Source organism: Narcine bancroftii, chromosome 2 (genome assembly GCF_036971445.1).
Source record: "Narcine bancroftii isolate sNarBan1 chromosome 2, sNarBan1.hap1, whole genome shotgun sequence".
NCBI classification, from domain to species: Eukaryota; Metazoa; Chordata; class Chondrichthyes; order Torpediniformes; family Narcinidae; genus Narcine; species Narcine bancroftii.
The window spans coordinates 290206952-290233429 of record NC_091470.1 but is presented as its reverse complement, the minus strand read 5'-3'; the positions used below and the strand labels follow the sequence as shown (position 1 = coordinate 290233429).

At 44.1% G+C, this 26478-nt stretch overlaps 1 protein-coding gene and 1 pseudogene across 17 annotated transcripts in view; one reads left to right on the top strand and one right to left on the bottom strand.

The window, feature by feature from the left end:
- c2h8orf34 (chromosome 2 C8orf34 homolog) overlaps nucleotides 1-26478 on the top strand; it is a 286943-nt gene that overhangs the window by 200217 nt on the left and 60248 nt on the right. For 14 of the 17 annotated variants that reach the window (XM_069921308.1, XM_069921318.1, XM_069921306.1 and 11 more), the window contains 3 exons: nucleotides 449-540; nucleotides 8107-8180; nucleotides 24852-24972. In XM_069921308.1, the coding sequence (XP_069777409.1) occupies nucleotides 449-540; nucleotides 8107-8180; nucleotides 24852-24972 (287 nt within the window). Of the gene's footprint in view, nucleotides 1-448; nucleotides 541-8106; nucleotides 8181-11850; nucleotides 11900-24851; nucleotides 24973-26478 lie in introns of all 17 variants that reach the window. The other 3 variants (XM_069921317.1, XM_069921316.1, XM_069921320.1) reach the window with 2 other exon arrangements.
- LOC138756000 (U6 spliceosomal RNA) lies at nucleotides 22668-22756 on the bottom strand (annotated as a pseudogene).

The following is a 26478-nucleotide window of genomic DNA, read 5'->3' as shown; positions in this document are numbered from 1 at the left end:
GGGTCTGTTGAGCTGTGTGACAGCAGCTCTAATTTTTAACTGATCAACTGCTACCATCAGACTCCTCAACAGCAAACTCAATCAGCAACTCATTAAGGACTTTTATTTTGCACTTTTTTCCCCCTTTCTGTATTGAAAAATCAGTTGTTTGCATTTATCTTTTTACCTGTGTACATTGTGTACAGTTTTATTTTGCACTACCAATAAGTGATAATTCTGCCTCACCCGCAGGAAAAAGAATCTCAGGATTGCGCATGTATGTACTGTGACAATAAACCTCAAATCTGAAAAAAATCTGAAATAATTTTCTTTTATTTTGAATGATCTGTACTTTTAAATCAGCTGATTTTAAAGTCCAGTGTGATTGTCAAACATTAGCTGCTATAATTTTATAAAGCGCTGCAAAACTCAACACAAAATTCATAAAGAATTGCACTGTTTTGTCCAGATTCCAGGGAGATAGTTTAATGGAAGAATCTGATGATGGAACACAGATGTCACATTCCCCTGAACAAGCAGTCCCTGTTGTCTGTGCAGATTGTAAGTTGGAGCATTTTACTACTTTTTTCAAAGATAAGGGTGAGGCAGGGGAGATGTCTTGTGCGATGAGCAACAGAAAACAAACTGGACTGAAGTGTCACTGAGTGTGAAATTTCAGTGGATTTCAAATAGCATGCTTAAACAAAAATGTTGAAATGGCACTTCGGGTCCGTTTTGATCATGAGGTAGACTGTTAGATTTCACAAATCTTGAGATAATGGACATGAATGAATGTATCCACAAAATCATAATACCAGCAGATCCATTACTACTTCAAAGTTTACATCTGCAGAGGTAGTGTAGTGATATGCTTTCTCCTTGTACATTATTCCCTACCTGTGTACTGTTGTATGTATGAGGCTCGTCCACCCACTAGTGACTCATCTCTTATATTTCCTCCCCTTATGACCTGGCCGTAAAGGTTGACCTCCCTCCCCACTTCTGGCATTCCTGTACCTGGATCCAGGCCAGCCAAAGTCGTGTTTATTAAAGCCTATCGTTCCCCTGCTCTAAACTTCGTGGTTATTGATAGAGCCTATCAGGTAGCATCCTTTAAAGTTTTAAATCCATGAGATTGCCCTTCCACAAGTTGCAGTTGGGTGTGAATTTAATCAAGTCTCTGGACTGCTTTTACATTGATGCATTTCTGAAGGCAAAAGACTGAATTTCCTTGAAAGGGGCCAGCAATCCTCATTGTTTTTCAATGTGCAATTGTTCATCTTAAATTGTACCTTAAGACTAGGAGTGGGATTTGAACCCATGACTTTCCAATTAAACTGAGCCCCACTGTCGTAACAGGAATTGAATTTATTAAATAACATAACCTGTGGTAGTTTGCTAATGAGCTCCCCGTTTAATGCTCCAGCATGTTGAAATGTTAACTATGATCACCCTTGCCCTCCTTTGTGCCAAACAAGAAACATACATGTCAGAATCAGAATTTATTGACCTGAACAAGTCAAGCAATTCTGTTTTGTAGCAGCCTCACAGTGCAAACATTCATCTAAACCACCTTACAACAATAAATAAAAATAGTGCAGGAAAAGTCAAAGTAAGGCAGTGTCTTGGGTTCATTGATCATTCAGGAATCTATCGGCAGTGGGAAGAACCTGTCCTTGTGCTGCTGAGTGCTTGTCTTTAGGCTCTTGCAGGCTTGGCATCGTGGGGGGTTGGGGTTGGGGGGAGGTGTAGGGAGCATGGATGGGCCATGCAGTTTAAATTTGAGATGTGTATTAATGATAGGACCAAAATGCTGGTTCTCAGTAATTGCAGCAAGGAAGAAGACCTCAGTAAAAAGTGACAGAATGAACATAGAAAATGCAACTGGAATCTTTTCATCATCTATCCTTCTGCAAAATTAAATTCAGGGCTATCAGAAAATAACAATCCCTTTCTTTGTAAGATTCTGCAACTGTACATTTTAATCACAAAAGAGATGGTTTTATTCTGCCCATACTTATATTTTTGCATTTGCAGGTTGGCACAATTAGCGTAGTGGTTAACGCAATATTACAGCGGCAGCGACTGGGACCATGGTTCGAATTGCGTGCTGTCTGTAAGGAGTTGATACATTCTCCCTGTGTCTGCATGGGTTTCCTCTGGGTGCTCTGATTTCCTCCACCATTCAAAAACATACTGGGGGGCCTCGGTCAATTGGGAGTGTTTGGGTGGCATGGGCTCGTAGGCCAAAAGGGCCCTGTTACCGTGCTGTAATGACTAAATTTTTAAACATTTCTTCAGTGCTTCAATGTGCTTTAAAAATGCAAACCTCATATGTGCACAGTTCTCTATATCAGCCATCCTCAACCATTTTTGGCTCTGGCCCTCTGAAGAGTCTGCTCAAAGTTTATGGGCCCCCTTCCCTGTGAAGCAGTTGTTTAGTTGATTTCTTCCATACTTCTCACCTTCCGATTACATAAAAACATAAATATTTTATGATTTCAGTTTGTGCCTCCCTTAAATATGCTTCTATAAATAGCATCCAACCCATTTTTGCATGTAGATCACAACTTACCCTTTTGAATAAGAAATGAACTGATTTTTTCAAACTGTACTGTTGCAAGTAAAAACAAAATGCTGGAGAAACTCAGCAGTTCAAACAGTTTGTACTTTATATAGCAAAGATTAAGATACATAACTAACGTTTCAGCCTTGACTATTCATCAAGGTATGAAAAAATGTAGGTGGGTGCCTGAACAAAATGGTGGGGGAGGGGGGGGCAGGGGTAGGAGCATTGTACCAAAGGCAGAAGGTAAGAGGTGGATCAGGGTTGGAAGGAAAACAGGGGGAGGAGGGTTGCCTCTGTGAATACAGAGGGAAAAGGGCAGAGAGCTAGAGGCAAGAGGAGAAAGGGGAAGGGAGGGTAGGTGAGCATAAACTGGAGAAGTTGATGATGATGCCATCCAGTTGGAGAGTGCCCAGATATAAAATTAAGTGTTGCTTTTCCAATCTACAAGTGGTGTTGGTGGGACAGTACATGAGGTCAACTTATGGTACACATGTCAGGATGGGGGTGGGGTGCGGAATACAACCCACGTACGATTTGAAGGGTGGGAGGAAGCTGGAGCTGTCAGGGAAAACCCCTGCAGACACAAGGAGAATGTACAAACTCTATGCCAACTGTGTGTGATAATACAGGATACTATCACCAATGTATATTTGTATATATTTGCTTATAGCTGTTGTGATTGGCTGAGAGCTGTAGCCACGCCTACTGGCAGGTCATAAAGGGCTGCTCCTAACCAGACCCAGGTCAGTCTGGACTGGTCGTCCGTGCTGTAATATGCTCCAGTCTTTTGGTGATTAAAGCCTTGGTTTGAGCTAACAAGTCATTCGATGTGAAACAATTTAATCAGCAAAAAGTTTCAAGGATGGAGCGTATGCTGCAACCAGAATACCTCAGCATTGACCCGCAGTCAGCTACTGTCCAAAGCGACTTTAGGCACTGGGTGAGGTGCTTCGAGGCATACCTACAGCGATCAGGCCCACCGTGGAGGAAGACAAACTACTGGTGCTGTTGTCCATGGTGTCCTCGAGGGTCTACGAGAACATCCAGGATGCCATAAATGTGCTGAAAGGACTCTACGAGTGACCTGTGAGCAAGGTCTATGCTGGGCACATTCTAGCAACCAGGAGACAGCAGCCCGGTAAGACTTGCAGAGCCTACCTCCAGGCACTGAAGTTACTGGGGAGAGCGTGTGTATGCACTGACAAAACTGCAGCCGGTATCACTGAAGACCTCATCAGGGACGCTTATGTGACTGGAATCCGCTCTAATGAGGTGAGGCAACGATTGCTGGAGCAGAGGGGAGACAGCTTGACTGAGACAGTGCAAATCGCTGAAACAATGGAGGCTGCAGCCCTAAGCATGGATGCCTATACACAGGGCTGGGGACCTTGCTATGATGTAAGTAGAAATCCTGCTCCCCACACCCCGTCGATGGCCTCACTGCTGCCGCACTGCCCAACGCAGCCCCGAAGTGCTACTTCTGTGGGAGGGAGAAGCACAGCAGATCCCTGTGCCCTGCGAGGAAGGTTCAATGCCATAACTGCGGGAAGAACGGTCACTTCGCAACTGTCTGCCAGTCTAAAATGCCCGCTGCGAAACACAATGCCTCGTGTGAGGCCCAACTGTCTTCCCCAAATTCAAATCTCCCGTCCTCATCCAATGAGAGTGAGGAATCGACCGCGCAGTAGTGCTTGACATTAGGACGCAAGCGCAGAAGATGCCGCCCACATGATGCCCCATCCTCATCGCGGTGACGATGATCATCGATGTGGCCAACCCACCCAACGGAACCTTCTAGCCTGCAGGCCTACCTGCCACTGCCTCTGACTGCAGCCCCCCTCCACAGCCTGCTGCCACCGCCGAGGGCCCACCTAACTCTGCCGCTGACTGCGGCCAACCTCCGCAGCCTCCTGCTGCCACTGCTACCAGGCAGAGAGCCCTACTGACATGTCTTCACTGTGAGCATCGCAGCCTCCACTGCTCGCCACCAACAGCCTGCCCACACTACAAGAAGCATCCTCACTTCCCCTACTGGTTGCTGCATCCGTGACACTAGACCAGGACCAGCCACATCCCCTAGCTAAGGCTGTGGAGACTATTAAGGTGAACAGTCAATACATTAACTGTCTATTTGATTCAGGTTCCACAGAGAGTTTTATCCATCCCGACCTGGTCCACCAATGCACGCTAACAGTTCACCCGACAGACCAGAAGATCTCGCTGGCCACAAAAGCCTACTTAACGGGTATTGTACGATGACGCTGAAAGTCCTGGGTGTCAGATTTACAGGGTTTAAGTTTCTGGACCTGCCCCAATTATGTGCACCTGTGTTGCTGGGGTTGGACTTACAATGCCATTTTAAATCGGTTTCACTACACTATGGGGGTCTCCACTCTCTGTTTGTCACCACTCTACCCCGGAGGCCTCCTACCAGCGACAGCCCATGCCAGTCCCCGTGCCCTGACGGTCCCCTTGAAGCCTCTCTACCCTCCGGGTCACTCCTCCAGCACTCTTCGCCAACTTCACCCCCGGCTGGAAACCGATCGCCACTAAAAGCCGGCAGTACAGCTTCGGGGACAGGAAATTTATTAAAAGTGAGGTGTGCAGACTGCTGGACAAGGGCATCATCGAGCCCAGCACAAGTCCCTGGAGGGCATAGGCGTGAAGAACGGGGAGAAGCTGCAGGTGGTGGTTGACTACAACCAAATAGTCAACCGTTTCACGCTCTTGGACACTTACTCTCTTCCGCGCCTCACGGATATGGTGAATCAGATCACCCAATACCGTGTGTTCTCCACCATCGACCTCTGATCAGCCTACCACCAGCTTCCGATCCGCACGGAGGACCGCCCCTTCATGACCTTCGAAGCGAACAGACGTTTGTATCAATTTCTCAGGGTCCCCTTCGGTGTCACAAATGTTGTCGCGGTCTTTCACTGAGAGATGGACCGAATGGTTGACCAGAACGGCCTGACAGCTACATTCCTGTATTTGGACAACGCCACCATCTGTGGCCATGACTTGCAGGACCAGACGCCAACCTTGAGAAATTCTTCCAAACGGCTGAATCTGATCTACAATTTCTAGAAGTGCGTCTTCCAGACCACCCTTCTCACTATTCTAGGGTGCGTGGTGGAAAACGGGGTGGTAATGCCAGACCCCGATTGCATGCACCCTCTCATGGACCTTCTACCGCCCCAAACCCAGAAGGCACTGAAATGCTGCCTGGGGTTTTTTTTCCTACTATGCCCAATGGGTCCCACAGTACGCTGACAAGGCTCGGCCACTAATTAAGTCCACCTCCTTCCCCTTGTCACCGGAAGCCAGAGCGGGCTTCGACTGCATGAAGTTGGACGCCATAGATGAATCCATACCCTTCCAAGTAGAGAGCGATGCATCCGATTTTGCGCTGGCGGCCACCTTAAGCCAGGCCAGTAGGCCTGTCGCCGCCTTTTCTAGGACCCTCCAGGGCCCTGAAAGCCAACACTCCTCTGTCGAGGAGGCGGCCCAGGCCTTCATAGAGGCAGTACGTCATTGGAGGCACTACCTCGCTGGCAGGCACTTTACTCTGCTGACCGACCTGGCTATTTACCATTATCTTGGCCTCTCATAATTTTATAAATTTCTATCACATCTCCCCATCGCCTCTGAAGCATCAGAGAAAATTAAATATAAATATAGATGCTTGCCTTTATCTGAAAAATAAGGAGGTCATGTTGTATCTATGTCAGACTTTGGTTAGGACTTACTTGGAGTATTATGTGCAGTTTGATCATTCATAAGAAGAAGGTTCTGGAGGCTTTGGAAGAAATTTACCAAAATGTTGCCTGGAATTAGGGGAATAACCACACTGGCTTGGCTGACAGTCCTGTCGTACTGAGACGTCATGTCCGCTGCTCCAAAAACAACCCCTTCGTTGACCGGGTTACGCTGCTAAACGCTAACCCACACTTTGTCTATATCAAGTACCTGGACGGGCGGGAGGACACAGTCTCAGTAAGGGACCTGGCCCAAGCCGAGTCTAACATTGTCACATTCCAACCCCAACCCCCATCCATTCCTCCCCAAGGTTATGTTGCGGAGAATGATGGTAGCAGACCGGACCAGCCCATGGCCAACAACGCCTGCCATCTAGACGAGACTGAGCCCACACCTGGAGTCCCCAGTGACGATGCCCTGCCTGCTACGCTGATTCCGATGCCACGCTGATCATGACAGTCCGTAAACACTGCATGTCCCTGATATTTTTTCTTCTTCCCCTCTCTCCTCCTCCTTCCTTCCTTCTTATTCACCCTGGGGTCTGTTCCTAAAGAAGGGGTGAATGTGATAGTACAGGATACTATCACCAATGTATATTTGTATATATTTGCTTAGAGCTGTTGAGATTGGCTGAGAGTCGTAGCCACGCCTACTGGCAGGTCATAAATCGGTCTCACTACACTATGGGGGTCTCCACTCTCTGTTTGTCACCACTCATGCTCCAAACCAGACCCAGGTCAGTCTGGACTGGTCGTCCGTGCTGTAATATGCTCCAGTCTTTTGGTGATTAAGGCCTTGGTTTGAGCTAACAAGTCTTTTGGTCATTCGACGAGCTACACTGTGTTTAACCTAACAAACAAAAAATGCTCCCCATTCAAGCAAGGAAGAAAAATAGGTTGATAGGGAAAAAGTCTGTTGTTTTTCTATAATTTTGTATTTAGATTGGTTTTAACTGAGTTGTCATATGTGTGAATTAGCAAGAAATGTTATTTGAGATATATATTTTTATACATGTACAACCAGATGACACAGCATTTTTCTGATCCAAAATGAGCACACAAACATTTCTCACAATCAAGATAAATATGTATAAGTATTCTTATCAATAATCAATTTCATTAATAAGAGATCCAGGGTTACAGGATATTGCAGAATATTGTGATTTATAACCTTAAAAAATTTACCATCAAAATATATAGGTTCTTTGAATTTGAATTCTTTGCTTGGACTTTTAACTGCTGAGCTCATTCTTCTGAAGAGATCCTCCACCCTTGCATTAAATTACTCAAGGCTTCCCATATCATAGCCACACCACAAGGTTTGCTTTTGCAGTAAGTCTTGGTGAAAGGAGGTACATTTGTCAGAGGCCGATGAAAATCAAAATGGATAAAAAAATGAACAATTAAGCGTGGGATTTCTGTTTTTGCTAAACCTTTTTGCTTACCTCTATTAATAATCAGTTGGCAATGGATCCCAATTATTAGTACAGGACATCATTTTAATATTTATTACGTTCCTGTCAATTTCTGTTGTGAGTTTCTACCATCTTCACCAAATTGCTTTGCTGTGAAGAATGCTATGTACCTACTACCATTGTGACACACAATCTGTTCTTGCTCTGCAGACTTTCTGTTCCTTTTCTGGGATATCAAGTCCTAAAATTGATGATGAAGTATTTTCTAAAGAATGCATTTTCATCTTATTTTTAATGCACTATTTATGACCACACGCTTTGAGATTAATCATTTTTCAAAGCAAATGTGATTTTGTGAAACGAGTTATGTATTCTCCTGTCACAGCTCCATTGCTGGGGGTGGAAAGAGTGATGCAAGATGAAGAAGAATTTGAGAGTGCTTCTCAAGTGTCAGGGACTGTAAGTAGATTTAATTCCAGACAGCTTGTCTGTTGCAATTGATGATCTGTTGTGATAAATCTTTGAAAATCTATTACTAGTCTGACTTTCAGTTTGAATATTTGGTTAAATTTTATTGCAGCCTAAAGGGGGAAAATATGAATAGATTTCTGCATGATAAAATCAGTAATATCTACAGATAACTTGTTGAAAATGGCTTACAGGAAAGTGATAAGGAAGATCCAAAACCTTTTGAAAGCTGATGATCTTTTGTCAATTTTCTTTTTCATTGTCTAAACTTTATATTAAAATGTTTCGATGGTTAGTTTGTGAATAGAAATGTAGCAGATTTTGCAACCCATTAGAAATTACACTTGGAGTATTTTGTGTGAGGTTTCAGCGACTTAACTTTGTCTTTGTTTTCACTTACTTCTACTTTAAAAAGTAAATGGTAGATTATCACTTGTAAAGCACATTTAATATTCATTGCAAAAACACAGAATTGCTGGAGGAACTCAGCAGTCCTCACAGCATCCATAGAGATAAAGATATACGTAAGCAACGCTTTGGGTCTGAGCCCTTCAACCCCCTGCTATGCCCCGATCGCTCCTCACCTTTTCTCTCCAGTCCTTCCAATCCATGTCAATTTATCATCTTTTGCCTGTTGACCTATGGTCCTCCCCCTGCCCTCTCTTTCCTTTTCCCCTATGTTTTTTATTCAGGCAACTGCCTATTTTCTTTTCATAACTTGAAGAACAGCTTAGGCCTGAAACGTCAATTGTATATCTTTACCACCTATGGATGCTGTGAGATCTGCCGAGTTCCTCCAGTATTTCTGTGTTTTTACTTCAATCACAGCATCTGCAGACTTTTGTGCTTCCTTTTAATATTGTCCTGTGCATTCTAAAGCAGTGCAGTCTTTTTTAAGACCAGTCATATCCCTAACTCCCAATCTGTGATTTATTAGCTAGTCATTGATGGTTTCCAACATAGAGGAATTATCAGATAAACATGGAATTTATTCTTCATTTTTAAAAAAAAACAAAGGCCTACTGGCGAAGCTGCTGATGGAATTTTAAAATTAGTTGGACAATCCAAATCCACAACAACTGTGATAAAGCTGTAGTCCAGTCTGTGTTCTATTTGAGTTCTGTCATTTCGAGTGTTAAATTATATTTAAAAGTTTACTGGGATGCATTGAAAAGAGATTGAAGTCGAGCATTGAATCCACGTTTCAAGATGGTGCTCTTCAAGTTGTGGGGAGGGAGGGAGAGCTGCAGAGCTGAGATCTTTTTCCTTCTAGATTTTTGGGAGAGAGACGTGATGCAGTGAGAAACCTAAATAATTGACGAAGTGTAGCCAACTCAGGGAAAACACAAGTCACAGCTCACATAGAATCTTAAAAAGATGAAAGAAGCCATTTCACTCGTCGTGTTCTTCACGATTGAAAGAGCAATTCAATCAGTATTGTTTCTCTGCTCTTTTTCCTAGAGCTCTATATCATTTACGCATCAGGTTTATTAATTCAATAGGTTTAATTCATTAGATCGGACCGTATTTGATTAAGTCGGGCTTGGGCTGTTGATCATAACATGTTTCCATGTGAAAAAGTTCATTTCTACCTCTGGTTCTTTTGCCAATTACTTCAAATCTCTATCGAATTTTTGCCAACCTTTTGCTGCTGGAAACAGCAAAGGAGGAACGTGTTTTTTGATTCATAATTGTAAAGCATGTGAGAGCATTGGTGTTTATATTTTATGCTGCACAACTGATTCTGCAGAGCAACCAAACCAGTGTAGCTAACTACAAGTGACAGGTGATTCCTTAATTTCAAGCCCAACCACCAGAGAAGTGAACTTCTTCAAGATTTTCTGTGCACAGCAAGCTGCCACAGATAGCAAAGTGACAATCTGATTTTTAAATTGTATTACTTGAAAGATAAATATTATCCTGCCCACCAGGGATAAATCTCCTACTCTTTGAAATTGAACTATGGGAACATTTATGTTCACCTCAGCAGATGGATAGCACCCTGTTCTCCTGAATGAAAATCTTCTTTGGTACGACACAAGATTTCAGCCAAGTGTTTTGTGTTCAGAATTCTACAGTGAAATTCACAAACTTCTGATTCAAGGGGAGGATTCGTGCTAACCAAGTAGCATCTTCCTTTGGACTCTTGCCTCTTTTATTTGGTTTGTTTTTACTTGAATTCTGACTTCTTGTCTTTCTCTGCTGAACAATAAACTTTACTTTTATCTTAACCCATATTTTCTGTTTATTTGATACTTCACACCTGTAGTCATCCATTAACCTCATTCTATCCCCTCACTGAAATATATTTGGTTTGCATCTGAACTGTTTCCTATTTGGAGGCTTATTAATAGTTTTGCTTGCAAATGTTTGATTCTCTCTATGACAGATCCCTTCTAACATTCTGAAATTAGCTATCCTTCAATATAAAAATGATAGTACAGATAAAAATGATCAGTATGCTGGTTTCTGTTCTGCTTAGAGCATGAACATGTCATCTGTGAAAGGTGAATAAATGAAATCTAGGAGTCGGTAAATATTTCTGGAATTTCACTCGACAAATAAACATTCATTTTGCTAAATTGTTCCTCAGGCAATTACATTTAGCAAATGGGGTCTATGTGAAGAATGTCTCATGAATAATCTTGTTTTTGACATTATAAATGGCCTCTTATACTTTAACAGAAGCCTTTGAGTCTGAAGTTTGCCATGTCGTAAAGTGGGTTGACATATCCATAAGGTAGTTAAGAGAGTTGGTCAGATGGATGATCTTCTCTTTGATTCAGACTGACAACTATTAACTGGATGGTTGTTATAAATTTGATTATCTTACCATTATTATTTTATATTTAAGTGAGGATTTTCAACTGATTAGTAATTTGCTGAACAGAAAATTCCCAAATCTAAATCATTTTCATTTGGAAGTATTTTAGGCTCATTTTCAAAATGCTCTTTTGTGATTGGGGTATCTATGCCAGGATGTAGGAGACTTTAATAGATTCTGCAAAATGATTTATTGAATGCACTGATTATCTGGCTTAATGGAAACCTATTTTAAGTTTGTTATCATCTGACTGTACCTATATAACCATACGAAACAGCATTTCTGCAGGCCATGACATGCACACACATCTGATTTTGACACTTTTGTACCTCCTTTTTGATTGTAGTGTATGAGAGTTGTGTGCTAAATGAAAAGTGTTCTCGATAATTCTTTGAACCCAAATTAAGTAACACTTCCAATAAATGTCAGTAAATGAAAGGGGAAGTCCAGTGATCTTCTCAGATGTTTTGATGATCCTCTGTATCGACTTCCAGCCTTATGCTTTGCAGCTACCATACCACACAATAATGCAGCCAGAGAGGACACTCTCAATTGTGCTACTGTAAAATGTTGTCAAGATGGGGGCAGATAGCCCATCCCTCCTCAACATCATTCGGAAGTGCAGGTGTTTTGATGCAAAAATCACTGATATGTCAACATTGATTATAATTTGCAGTGTAACATGGGTTAAACAGTGTAGTAGAGTTGGACAAAATAAGGATTTATTTTGTCACCACTCTGTCTTGATTCTATTTATTTATCTCCTCTTACTTTTGTTAACCCCAATTATTCATTTTGATATAACTTTGTGAATCTACACTGAAATTTTATTTACAGAACTCGAATGAAAACAGAAAATGCTGGATGAAACCAGTTAAACTTTCAGGTCAGGACCCCTTCCTCAGTTCCTGAATCCTTGACTGTTCTGAACAAAGTTTCTCTTTAATACAGATAGTGTTTGACTGGCTGAGCGTTTTCAGGATTTTCTCTCTTTATTCATATTCCAACATCTGCAGAAAGTAAATTTTTATTTACTAACCTTTTGAGGTATCCAAGATTAATAGAGAAAATATAAGCTTAAATAAAACATCCAAAACAATGATATTTTGGAGTGTACTCCAGACACTTATCAGTATTATAATGAAGAAAATTTGTGGAACCTGAAGAAAATTGTGGCTGATCGTGCTTGCATGCAATTTTCCACCCTTGTCCTTCCAGGAGGAGAGGACAGAGGGTTTCTGAACCTCTGGCTGAGAAACTTAATGAGATGCAATAAGTGGATCGTACACAAAGAGTGGGTAGATTTATTGTTTTGAGATGGAATATGGAGTGCCAAACAGATTGTTTTGTCCCAGATGATGTGACCTTTCTTGATGTAAAAACACAAATGTTGGAGAAGCTCAGCTGGTCAAACAGTTTCTTTTATGTAGCAAAGGTAAAGATACAGAACCGATGTTTCATGCTTGAGCCCTTCATCAAGGTATGATAAAATGCTGGGAGGCATCCAAACAAAAGAATGGGGGCAAGGGAGAGAGGGGAATGGCAAAGGCAGGAGATGATAAGTCAAGAAAGGAGGGAGAGGGCAGCACCAATGAGGGGGAAGATGAATGGCGGGGTGGGTAGAAGATCTGGAAAGGGTGAGGGAAAAGAAAAAAGCATGCAGGTTTAGTGGAAGGCAGTAAAGCCAATGTTCATGCCATCTGGCTGGAGAGTGCCCAGATGGAAACTAAGATGTTGGTTGTTCCTCCAATTTACAGATGATCTGGGTGGGATGGTACACAAGGCCATGGACGGACATGTGAGCACAGGTGTGTGTGACTAGGAATTGAAATGGCCACTGGGAGGTTGATGTTGTGGCAAACAGAGATGAGGTGCTGAGCGGTGATCTCCCAATCTGCAACCGGTCTCTCCGATGTAGAGAATTCCACAAAGGGAGCACTGGATGCAGTAAATAAGTCCTTTGGATGTACAAGTGAAGTGTTGCTTCACATGAAAGGCCTTTTTGGGGCCCTGGACTGTGGTGAGGGAGGAGATGTGGGCACAAGTGTTACACCTCCCATGGGCACAAGGGAAGATGCTGGGGTGCAATAGGTGGGAAGAGATGAGTGCACGAGGGAATCGCAGAGGAAGTGGACCCTGTGGAAGGCTGAGAGGGGAAGAAAAGGAAAAATGTTTCTGGTGGTGGGATCCTGTCGTAAATGTGGGAAATTCTGGCAGATAATGTATTGGATGTGGAGACTGGTGGGGTGGTAGGTGAATATGAGGGGGATTCTATGTGGCGTCTGGGACAGAAGGAGCCAGGATAAATGAACGGGAAATGGAGGAGTTGCAGGTGAGGGTTGGGTTGATGGTGGTGGAGGGAAAGCCATGTTTGTGGCAGACATTTCAAAAGATCTGGACTGGAAGACCTAATCTTGGGAACAGATGAGGTGGAGACAGAGAAATTGAGAGAAGGGGATGGAATCCTTGCAGGGGAGAGGGTATGAGGAAGTGTTGTCCAGGTAGTTGTGGGAGTTGGAGGGTTTGTAATATATGTCAGTGGAAAGCTTGCCTCCTAAGATGGAGAGAGAGTGATCTGGGAAGTGTAGAGTGTTATCGGAGAAGGACCAGGTGTGTTTGAGATCAGGGTGCAAATTGGCCGTGAAGTGGATGAAGTTACAAGCTTAACGTGGTTGCATGAGGCAGCCCCGATGTAGTTGTCGATATGCAGCAGGAAGAGTTGGGGGGGGGGGTGGTCTTGTCTGTAGGCTTGCAGCATGGATTGCTCCACAAAGCCCACAAACAGTCAGGCGTAGCTTGGACCCATGTGGGTACCCATGGCTACTCCTTTGATTTGGAGGAAGTGAGATGAGTTTAAGAAGAAGTTGTTTAGAGTGAGAACAAATTCTGCCAGGCGGAAGAAGGTGGTGGTAGAGGGTGACTGGTTGGGTCTTTGGTCCAGAAAGCATTTCGAGAAGAATGATCTCCTCAGGCATGGCTTTCCATGTGAGGGGAAGGTCATGCCGCATCAACCTAATTGAGTTTTTTAAGTGACGAAAGAAATTGGTGAAGGTAGGGTGGTCGATGTGGTGTATATGGATTTTAGTAGGCTCAATCAAAAAATTGTGGCATGGAGCCTTTACTGTTTAAATTCTAAATTGGCTTACCAGCAGAATGCAAAGTATTTTGCCTGGAGGTCAATGACTAGTGGTGTTCTGGGACTCTTGATCTTGATGGGGTGCTGAAGAAGGCAAATGTTCAGGTAATTGGGTTCAGGTAATGTTGCAGCTCACTAAAACACTGGTTGGGCCACACTTGGAGTATTGCATTCATTTCTGGTCACCTCATTACATGAATGATGTAAAAGGTTTAGAGAGGGTACAAAGGAGATTTACCATTTTGGCACCCAAATTATCACCCTGTGGCAGCCCGCCATCATGGAGATCGAGCTGGCACATTGTGCGGCACACGTGGTAATAAACAGCAGCATAACACACTAAAACACATTCCTTAACACAGCAAACCGGCACGGTTGAAAGCTGGAGCAGTACAAGACTTCAGCCCTAAAATGGCACTGGCCAAGCTCCCCAGCTGACAGATCAATAACAGGCTGGGGAAGAAGGATATTCACATGCGAGAATGTTCCTGCCCGCTATTGTTATTCATGCAGATGATGTCAGCCAATCAAACAAACGGCGGGAACTCCAAAACTGTATAAAAGGAGCTTTTCCAGCCTCAATAAAGCTCAGAGCTTAATCTCCCAGACTGTGAGTGTGTCTGTTTCTTTGTAGCAGTCGGCTACAATTGGTGACTCCAATGGTTTAGTCGGCATCTAAACCCAGTGATGGATAGCAAAGCAGCGGTCAAAGCAGTCGGCCTCAAGCTCACAATCATCTGGAAAGTTCGACCTGGTGTGTGGTTCGACCAGGCTGAGGCTCAGTATCAGATTCGGGCATCACATCTGAGACCACACGGTACTATGACATGGTCCGCGCCCTGGATCCAGAGTCTCCATACAAAATGGCCAACTTCATCCTCAGGCCACCATCAGAAGGCACTTACACTGCCTTCAAAGAGCTATTAATCCAGACCTTCGGGTTCTCGTGGTGAGAGAGAGGGGGGCACGCTGCTCCACCTGGATGGGCTCAGGGACAGATCCCCGTCAGCACTCATGAATGAGATGCTGGCCTTCTGGGAGACCACGAACCCTGCATCATGTTCGAGCAGGTGTTCTTGGAGCAGCTGTCCAAGGACATCCAACTGCTCCTGGCTGATGCGGATTTCAGCCACCTCTGGAAAGTTGCAGCATGGGCAGATATTCTGTGGAAGCAGAAACAGAAGTGCTCAGCTACCGTGGGGCTCGTCACGAAGTCTCGCAACCAGATCAAGGCAGGCCTTGGAAAGAAGCGGCAGGGATGAGTCCAAGGAGAGATGGTGTTTCTATCACCAAAAGTGGGGCTTAGAGGCCCACCGATGCCAGTCACCCTGCGAGCTCCAGGGAAACGACAAGCCCAGCCATTGCTGAAGGCCATTGCTGAAGGCCACGGCGGCTGGCCATCGAGAGAGACTCCTGTATGTATGGGATCACCTTTCCAGTAGACAATTCTTGGTGAATGCAGGAGCATGATGCCCCAATAGGTTTGAACACTAGATGCAGGCATGCGGGCCCAGTATTGAGGGCTGCCAACAACAGCAGCACGTGTACCTATGGCACACATAGGGCTGAGCTGCAGTTTGGAGGCAGTCACTTCTCGGTGGAGTTCACGCTGGTCACTCCTTGGAGTGGACTTCCTGCGGGCCCATGGCCTCCTAGTAGACCTCAAGGGAAAGAGACTTGTGGATGCGGAGACATTCCAAACCTTCGCACTGAGGGGCACCAGGCTCCTGGCACTGCACCTGGACTCTGCACACAACTCAGACGATGAGTTCTCTAAGGTGCTGGCCGAGTTCCTAGCAATCCTTTCCCTTCATTTCATAGTGGAGGTGCCTCGACATGGCGTCTGGCATCACATCCTTACAAAGGGTCCACCCCTCCATGGGAGGGCGAGACGACTTCCCCTGGAGAAGTTCCAACTGGCCAAGGAGGAGTTCCGCAAGCTTGAGGGGTTAGGCATCTTTCGGCATTTGGACAGTCCATGGGCTTCTCTCCTGTACATGGTGCCTAAAGCATCTAGGAGCTGGAACTGTGCGGCGAAAACTGTCGGCTTAACAAGGCCACCACTCCGGATCGTTACCCTGTGCTGCATATCCAGGACTTTGTGGCAAACTTGCATGGAGCAACGATCTTCTCCAAAGTAGACAGTGCAAGGGTACCACCAAATCGCGGTACACCCTGTCGACATCCCCAAGACGGCCATCGTCACTCCATTGGGGCTGTTCGAGTTCCTGAGGATGCCTTTTGGGCTGAAGAATGTAGCATAGACCTAGCGACTGATGGACGTGGTGGGTCGAGATCTGGATGGCACCTTCGACTATCTAGACGATATCTTGGTGGCGAGCAGAACCTCCAAAGCCTCTACAGTCACCTACGTGAATTCGGCCTTACTATCAACCTGGCTAAATGTCAATTTGGCCGAGCACGATTGACTTTCTGGGCCACAGGATTACCAAATGTGGGGCCACACCACTACCCAGTAAAGTGGAGGCTATCCACAACTTACTGAAGCTCAGTATGACCAAAGGACTGCATGAGTTCGTGGGGATGGTCAACTTTTATTGCAGATTCATCCCCACAGTGGCACGAACCATGAGCCCACTCTTCACTCTGATGACCGGCAAGGCGAAGGACTTGACTGGGACGACGACTCCGCACGAGCATTCGTGGAAGCGAAGGAAGCCCTGGCTAATACTGCACTCCTGGCCCACCCCAGGTCAAATGCACCCATAGCCCTCATGGTCGATGCCTCAGAAACAGTTATTGGTGGAGTTCTGGAGCAGCAGATTGAAAGAAGTTGGCATCCGTTAGCTTTCTTCAGCAAACATATGAGGCCCCCTGAGCTGAAGTACAGTATTGATACAGCCCCAAAGGAAGATCTCCACACATCCTTTGCCAAGCTTGTCTACGGAACTCCACTCATGGTCCCCGGGGATTTTGCCCCACTGGCCAGAGGTCAACAAGAGGATACAAATACCTTCCTGGACAGACTGCAGGGTAAAAGTCAGTAACCTGGCTCCGATCCCACTTGGCAAGCCAAGTTCAACATCCCAAAAGAACTCCAAGACTGTGAGTATGTGTTTGTTCACGTAGGTCCACACCATCCACTGTTACAGAAGCTCTATGAAGGCCCCTTCCAAGTCATCCGGAACAATGGGGCCACCTTCGAACTGGACATTGGTGGCAAACCAGAGGTTTTCACCACAGACAGGCTCAAGCCAGCACACATGGACCCGACACAACCCATGGAGACACCAGCACCTCAACACAGAGGCAGACCACCAAAGACATTGGGGACTGCATTCAAGGACACTATGAACTGTAGTGCCAGCTCTGGGGCGGGGTTACGTAGCAGCCCTCCACTGCAGAGATCAAGCCGGCACATCCCGTGGCGCATGCGGTAGTAAACAGTAGCATAACACACTGTAACACATCCCTTAACACAGTGAACCGGCGCAGTTGAAAGCTGGCGCAGTACAAGACCAGCAGCCCTAAAATGGCACTGGCCAAGCTGCCCAACTAACAGATCAATAACAGGCTGGGGAAGAAGGGTATTCAGGTGCAAGAATGTTCCTGCCTGCTATTGTTATTCATGTGGCTGATGCCAGCCAATCAAACAAACGATGGGAACTCCAACTGAATAAAAGTAGCCTTTCCAGCCTCAATAAAATCTCAGAGCTTAACCTCCCACATTGCGAGTGTGTGTGTTTCTTTGTAGCAGTCGGCTGGCTACCTGTTAAAATATGTGCGTATACCTGGTTCCTTCTTTTCCACAGAAAGATCACTGCTCAGCACCTATACAATAGAAGCTGCAGTGTCTATTCAACCACCTTTCCCATTTGTCATGGTTCGACAGCAGAAAGAAAGAAAATGTCTCTGTGACCTGAGGACATGATGAAGTGGTTTACAGTAAATGCTTACTTTTGAAGAATACAGTGAAAAAAATACAGGGCTTGATTTCATACACAGCAAGCTCTCGCAGTAGTAATGGCAGAGAATGAAAATCAGTAGAAAAAAACTGCTGGAAATTTTTAAAAATGAAAATCCTGGAAACGCTCAGCAGGTCAGTCTGTGCCTGAAAGGAGAGAAACAGGTTGAAGACTCTGTCAGAATTGGGAAGGAGACAAAAGAAGCTTGTTAAACTGGTGGGTGGTGAGGGGAGATGTCTCAGATAGAGTAATCTGTTGCCATAGGTGATCGATGACAGATAATCTGTTTTACTAACATTAATTACGGAACTGAAAAGTACTTGATTTTGGATTTAGATTAATTATTTAGCATAAAAGGATCAGGTGATTGGTTGAGATTAAACCAAAAGAATTGGAAAATGGTTTGTCTAAAACACAAACACTGGTTGGGCAATAAATTCTATATGTAAAATCTTTGAAGGTAATCTGGTATCTTTTGGCAGGTTTCCCATGATCTTTGACTACAGAGCATACTGGTGCCCTCGGGAAGATGCGAGATCGCTTTCTGTATACCTACTGATATTTTAGAATGCATTTTTGTAAAGATTAATTTCAGGAAACATTTGGTCTCAAGATTAGAATCTTTTAAGAAGCCTACAAACAGATTCAGCAAGGTTGTTTAATCAAGTAAGCAATCTATTTTGGGAAAGTATATTTTACTCCACAATGTGTTCATGATTTCAGCATAATACAGAAATTTAAAAAAAATTAATAATAGAAAATCATCACTGACCAACTGGCTGGAGTTTCTGCAGGATATTTTCAACTTCTTGCTGCCTCAGTCCCCAGCTGCTGTAAAAGAATGTTAATCATACTGGGGTACAAGAAGAGGAAAGTAGCCTGCCTCATTGGCTATTGGCTGGTGGCACTTGTGTATACTGTGATGAAGTGCTTTGAGAGGTTGCTTACGGAGCAATTTCTGCCTCAGGAAGGATTTGGAACCACTTCAGTTCACCTATTATCATAACTGGTCAATTGTGGCTGACATCTCTCTGGCCCTCCACTCCACATTGGATCACCTGGGACCACAAAAACACTTGCTCCTAGCTCTTGTGCATTGAAAACATCTTGATAATTAACACCATCGTACCAGGAAAATGTAATCAAACTCAGGAATCTGGGATTCTGTTCATCTCTTTGCCACTGGATCCTTGATTTTCTCATCAGCAGACTCCAATGCAGTGCAGATCTGTAACATCCTCCTCACTGTCAGCAAGGGAGCACCTGAAGTCTGCTTGCTTACTTCCCTGCTCTATTCCCTGTGCACGCAAAGTTGTGTTGCCAAGTTTAGCTCCAACACAATCTGTAAAATCGCTAATGACACCGTATCTGCCCCTTGATATTGTGGTAATTTTAAATATACCATTGTAGTTAATGCATTTTGCGCACCTGTTTGATTGCAGTAAGCATTTCAGTGAATTTGTCTATTATAATAATTTCTCTCTATCCATTTAAGTTGATTTTTACATATTTTCCTTTCAATATCTATTCTTCATGTTTCCGTCAACAATTTTGGATATTGTTGTGGGGGATAATCTACCAGGAGCAACCATCAGTGATCAAGTCACTGGCACAGAGTCCGGCCTTGTGCCTAAGAAGGGAAGGGTGGAGAAGGGATTCCATATTTAGGGGGACAGAGATCAAGTATCTCAGATGGTATGTGGCCTCCCTGGTGCCAGGGTTCAATACATCTCAGATGGAGTTCATGGCATTCTCAGGAGGGAAGGTTAGTAGCCAGATGTTGTGGTCTATAAAGGGACCCATGATGTTGGTAGGAAAGGTGATGAGGTCCTGCAAGAAGAGTCCAGGGAGTTAGGCACTAGGTTGAAGGCCAGGACCTCCAATGTTGTGATTTCAGGATTGCTATCTGTACAACGTGATAGTGAGGTTAGAAATAGGATAATGCAGCTTAACATGTGGCTAAAGACGAGATGCAGGAGGGAGGGCTTTAGGTTTCTGGATCATGGTCTCTTGCAGGGAACATGAGACCTGTTCTGATGAGATGGTTTGCATCTGAACTGGAGGGGGACTAGGTTTAAACTAGATTTGCAAGGGATGGGAACCAGAGTGCCAGAGAAGACAGAGGAGTGGAGGAGGGAAAAGATGATATGAAAAATGCCCGCACCATTAGAAATCAATGGGTTGTATGTGGTGGAAATTTTCTAAAGCACATCTATTACAACGCAAAGAGTATTGTAGGAAATGCAGATGAGCTTCGAGTGTGGATTGGCGCATGGAATTATGACATCTGTGGCCATTAGTGCAACTTGGTTGCAGGAGGGGCAAAACTGGCTGCTCATTGTTCTGGTCTTCTGTTGCTTTAGGCACAATATAATTGGGGTGGGGGGAGGGGAATGAAAGGGCATTGGTCATCATAGAAAATAACATAGCTGTGCTCAGGCAAGACAGACCAAAGGGCCCATCTATTGAGTAGAGATGAGGAACGGGAAAGATATAACCGCACTCATGGTTATGTATTATAGACTGTCCAATAGTGGTCGAGAATTGGAGGAGCAAATCTGTAGAGAGATAGCAGACAGCTGCAGGAAACATAAGGCTGTGATAGTAGGGGATTTAAATTTTCCGCATATTGACTGGGACTCCCATTCTGTAAAAGGGCTGGATGGCTTGGAGTTTGTCAAAAGTGTTCAGATCATGTTTAACCAATCTTAGATGTTTTGAGGAGGTTACTTGAAAAGTTGATGAAGGAAAGGTTGTGGATATTATCTTTATGGACCTTAGTAAGGCTTTTGATAAGGTCCCACATGAGAAGAAGTTAGTCAGAAAGGTTCATACGCTAGGTATTCATGGTGAAGTAGTGAAGTGGATTCAACGATGGCTTGCCGGGATAAGCCAGAGAGTAATGGTGAATGATTGCTTCTCAGACTGGACACCTGTGACTTGTGGTGAGCCTCAGGATTGGTGCTAGAACCATTGTTGTTTGTCATCTATATCAATTATCTGAATAATAATGTGGTAAATTGGATCAGCAAGTTTGCAGACAACACTAAGATTGGAGGTGTTGTTGATAGTGAGGAAGGCTTTCAAAGCTTGCAGAGGGATCTGAACCAGCTGGAAAAATAGGCTGAAAAATGGCAGATGGAATTTAATTCAGACAAGTATGAGGTGTTGCATTTTGGAAGGAAAAATCAGGAAAGGACATACATGGTGAATGGTAGGACACTGAGGAGTGTGGTAGAACAGAGACCTGGAAATACAGATACATAATTCCCTGAAAATGATGTCACAGGTAGATAGGGTTGTAAAGAGAGATTTTGGCATATTGGCCTTTATAAATCAAATTATTGTGAATAGGAGCTGGGATGTTATGGTAAAATTGTATTAGACATTGGTGAGGCCAAATTTGGTGTATTGTATGCAATTTTGGTCACCTAACTACAGGAAAGATATCAATGATATTGAAAAGAGGGCAGAGAAGACTTACTAGGATGTTGCCTGGACTTCAGCAACTAAGTTATAGGGAAAAGTTAAACAGGTTAAGACTTTATTCCCTGGAGCATAGAAGAATGAGGGGAGATTTGATGGAGGTATTTAAAATTAGGAGGGAGATAGACAGAGTAAATGTAGATAGGATTTTTCCACTGAGGGTAATTGAGATACAAACCAAAGGACATGGGTTAAGAATGAAAGGGGAAAAGTTTAGGGGGAACTTTTTCACACAGAGAGTGGTGGGAGTGTGGAATGAGCTGCCAGCTGAGGTGGTGAATGCAGCCTCAATTATAACATTTAAGAAGAATTTGGGCAGGTATATGGATGAAGGGTTATGGACTGGGTGCAGGTCAGTGGGACGAGGCAAAAAATGGTCTGGCATGACTAGAAGCACTGAAGGGCCTGTTTCTGTGCTGTAGTTCTATGGTTCTAACTGCATGTATGCCTGAAATTCTGTAATATTTTAATCTTGTGGTCAGGATACTGCTCAAACACATTAGATTTATTGTCAGAGTACATACATAACATTCGCATGCAATCTTGAGATTTGTTTTTAGTCCCTGATTGAGTTTGTTGTCGAGGAGTGTGATGGTGGAGCGATAGCAGCTGTTCCTTAACATGGGTGGTGCATTTTTCTCATAACATTTGCTCTGCTGAAGGAGAAAACCTGTCAATTTAGTCTCTGGCAGCACTGGTAATCAGTCACTCACCTTGCACATCTCTTGTGCAGTCAGGAGACGACATGAGGGATTATAAATGAACAACTGAAGTAAGATTCCATAGTGTAGGTATAATAACTGATGCACAGTGAGAATATAAGCAGATTATCAAACATGTGCTGGTCTGCAGGCTGTCCAGATTTGTCTGATGAGTGAGTCAAACATTTCTCTACTGTGTTGTTCAACCTAAAGATTTAGAAGGTAATTCTTTAACTTTTGTCTACTGTAAGGCAGAGGGTCGCCACTTTGTCCAGCGCTCCTCGCAGAAACCTACAGCATGTGGTGTTCCTCAGCAGTCTCCCTTCCAAGTACTGACTTGTCCTGTGCCTGCCAAGCTTCTGAGATCAGACAATCGCAGGTGTATTCAGGCTATTTGGTGCTGCAAAAAATATGGAACACTTCATGAATTTGCATGCCATGCTAATCCTCTCTGTATTGTTCCAATTTGAGTGCATGTGCTGTGAAGTGAGATCCCTGAAAATTGTGACAATTCACAAATAAAAGCAGCTCAAGAATGGAAGTATAGAATACATTGGTCATCTATGATGGGTTAATGGACAGAAGGTGGATAAAGTAGAGAGACAGGTAGAGAAGGAGAAAAAGAGAGGAAATTATGAAGACTACAGCTGTTTATATATCGCAGGTTAGACCTGCGATCACTGGCAATAGTGCCTGATTGCTTTTTTTAAGGTGAAGACCTCAAGGTAATTTGAGGCAAGACTGGAAGTTACTTCAATCAATCCCATTTTCCTAATGGAGCATGTAGTCTTGCATTCTGGCAATGTTCTCCAGTAGTTTATTTGATTTTTAAAAGTTACTTATTCCTGGTGCAGTAAGTGAAAGTGATATGTTACTCAAAATGACTGTCAATGCACTATTATCCATGAAATATTTATGATGCTTATATATTTGGTCAGTATTCTTGGAAGTAAAAGAGGTCTTTCCATGATTTATTCCATTTAGTTAAGTGATGAATTAAATTGGGGGGCATGTGCTCGTGGACTGGAAGGGCCTATTTTTCTGCGATATGCTAATATTTAAATTTAAAAACTTAACTTCACTGCAAACTTTGGACTATCATATTTCATTGTAATTATATTCTACTGCATATTTAATAGAGCAAGTAGCACCAAATTTAAATATTCAGGGTTATGCTTCTTTGAGATAAACCAGAACTGTAATGATTTATTTTGATGACCGCTGCAAGCAAAGAAAACTGGAACAAAAGCATTGATTTCAATAAATGATCAAGCTTTTTTTTCTGCAATTTGTTGGTAACCTCTATTTGGAAAGAAGTAGACTATGAGAGATCTGAATTTAGAATAAAGTATAATTTTACTGCCTACTGAAAAAGACTCCTTTGATTCTCTGGGTTCTCTGGCTAATTGCTTTAACCCTACCAGGAGGCCAACGAACCAAACCCAGTATTTGAAGTGTTTGTTTAAAAAATAATGTAAATACATAGCATTGCTTAGTGCACTGAAATTTTGCATAGTGAAATAGCCCTTTCGTCTTACAACCCTAAAATTCCAGAGATGTGTTATTTTCTCCATATTTATTTCCTTTCTATTGGAGTATCACATTTCCGATCTAGATTCAAGATTCCTTTATTGTCATGTAATAAAAAACAGAAGGCAGCAGAAATTGCTGGCCATCTCTTACAGAAAGAGTAGCAAAAGGGTCCCGAGTGTCCGTGGATTCACCTCCAGTGCTCGTGCAGCCACAAACACACCAGTACAAACAATTGGCCATGCAAGCTTCAGATCCGAACCTTCGACACGATCAGGAACCCCTCAGTACCCTCTCGCATCCATACCTGGAACCCCTTCAGCCAGTCTTTAGCAGTCCACAGACTGGCATGAATCTTTTGACTGTAGTCTCCTGCAGCCTGCATGGGTTTCTCTCCCCAATTTGCCAACAAGCTGCCCCACGTGTGTTCCTCAGTCTGAGAGCCCCTCACTGGTCTGCTGCCGTGGTCACCGGCCCATGGGTCATCTCCTCTGCTTCTCAAATGGGTGGGGGTGGGAAGTTGGTCTCCCTCTTTTCTGGTGCCATGTGCCAGTCCTTTACTTCCCCGGAATCTGCAACACCTCATGACTGCTGACGATAGTAGGTGCCACCATCTTGCATCCAGACCCCATGGAGCAGGATTTTAAATAAAACCACCGTCTGCTCCTTTAACAGGCTGTTTAAGCCTGAACGGACCAATGGCAGTTAGACTGGGCAGTTGGACCCCATGGGGGAGCGCTGCATCTCTTCTCCACTCCTGCTCTCCATGGTTCTGGACCAGTAGCAGCTCTGGAAGCGCCGCCATTGTAGTTTTATCTCAAGTGCAGTAATCACCTATTAACAACTCTGCAGAACTTCATTGCCACAATTTCTACATTAACATCAATATAAAGTTATTTGAAGTAGGTGTTGGGGGGGGGGGGGGTGGGGGGTGGTCAAGCTAGATTTCCAAGGTAAATCTTTTCCATTAAAGTAGACATTAAAATAAAGTCTCAAAATATTTAAGCAAACATTGGAAAATTCCACTTATAACATGTTCCCTATTGTTTGCACATATAGCGCCGGACGTTCTGGGAAACCTGTGTGTTATCTTGCCAAAGTGGAGTTTCCTTGAATCAAAAACAATCAAAAGGTTTCTCAGCCTCAAAGGAGCTGTTAACAGTCCAGAAGGAGCTCACTGGTAAGATTCCCTCCGTTTAGTTCTCTTCATAGAATGCCCTCATCTCTGTACTTAAGTATGAAAAAGAATTTATGTCAAAAATTCTGGATATTTGTATGAAACCAGGAAGATTTTGGAGCCATGCAACCAACAATAAATATGTGGAAGAGGTGCTGGTGTTCCTTCCAGGGTATTGGGATCCAATGTGTTAACATACATTGTTACATTGACTCAGACACTGAGATAATTACGTGTTAGCTTGTAGCAACTACTCCAGTTGAGCAACTAAATCAATTCACCTGACACAATGGTTAGTCAGCAAAGACTCTTTATTCAAATTTGCCTCCTTTTTAAAATCCCTTTTAAATCCCTTCCGGCCTGGACAAGTACCCAACTCCCCAGAACGCCACAACCTGGCCCGTAGTGCTGCGCGGCCCACCCCGGCCAGGAGAGTGAGCGGTGACCAGGCCCGTAGTGCTGCTCGGCCAGCTGCATGGGCAACGGTTTGACTCACTGCATTACATGGCCGCTCGGCCCACTGCACAACCCCACCCCCCAAGAATTATCAACTAAAGGAGATGAACCAGCTACGCGTGCCTTAGGTGGATGCCTTCATCTCCTTAGCTGGGGGCAGTGAATAGGGGTACTAGAGTCCACGCATGCTGGTTTGAGTTTGTCTATAGTTAACAGTTCAGCATCAAATGTCCCCCAATGTCTAAAGTGTACACAGTCCTTTTGATCACATGGAAAGGGCCATCGTATGTCCATTGCGATGTGTTCCTGGGACCTGTCTATGCAGGAACACAACGTCATGTGTTGGAGCCACATGCTGTTTGGAGGTTCCATGCCATTTGATTGGAATCAGTTTTCTTATTGCGACGTGTTGTCAAAGCTGCTGAAGCATGCCCAGATCAGAAGGGCAGGAGTTGAAGAGAAATAAACATCACCTGGAATAGAGAGAACTGAACCGCAAACCATTTCTGCAGACGATGCTGGCAAGTCTTCCTTCGGGCGGTGTGCACTCCCATCAGAACCCATGACAACTCGTCTATCCAGTTGGGCCCTGTGAGTTGGGGTTTGAGTGAGGTCTTGAGTTGCCGGTGGAAACGTTCCACAAGACCATTGGACTGTGGGTGGTACGCTGTGGTGTGATGCAGTTGTGTGCCACAAAAGCATGCAAGGGCAGTCCATAATGCAGAGGTGAATTGCGCTCTGTGGTCTGAGGTGACTTGTGTGGGAATTCCGAATTCTGAGATCCAGTTGGCAATGAACGCTCTGGTGCATGTCTCAGCATTGCTGGATGGCAATGGGATGGCCTCTGGCCATTGCGTGAATCGGTCTATGACCGTGAGGATGTATCTCATGTTCTGAGACACTGGCAGGAGCCCAATCAGGTATATAGGCACATTTTCAAAATGTAAATGCACTGCTGGGAAAGACTGGAGAGGTGCGTTGCAGTATTTTGGAAGTTTCTCAGTGGGTACACAGCCGGATCCACTGCACAACATCTTTCTTAAGTCCATGCCA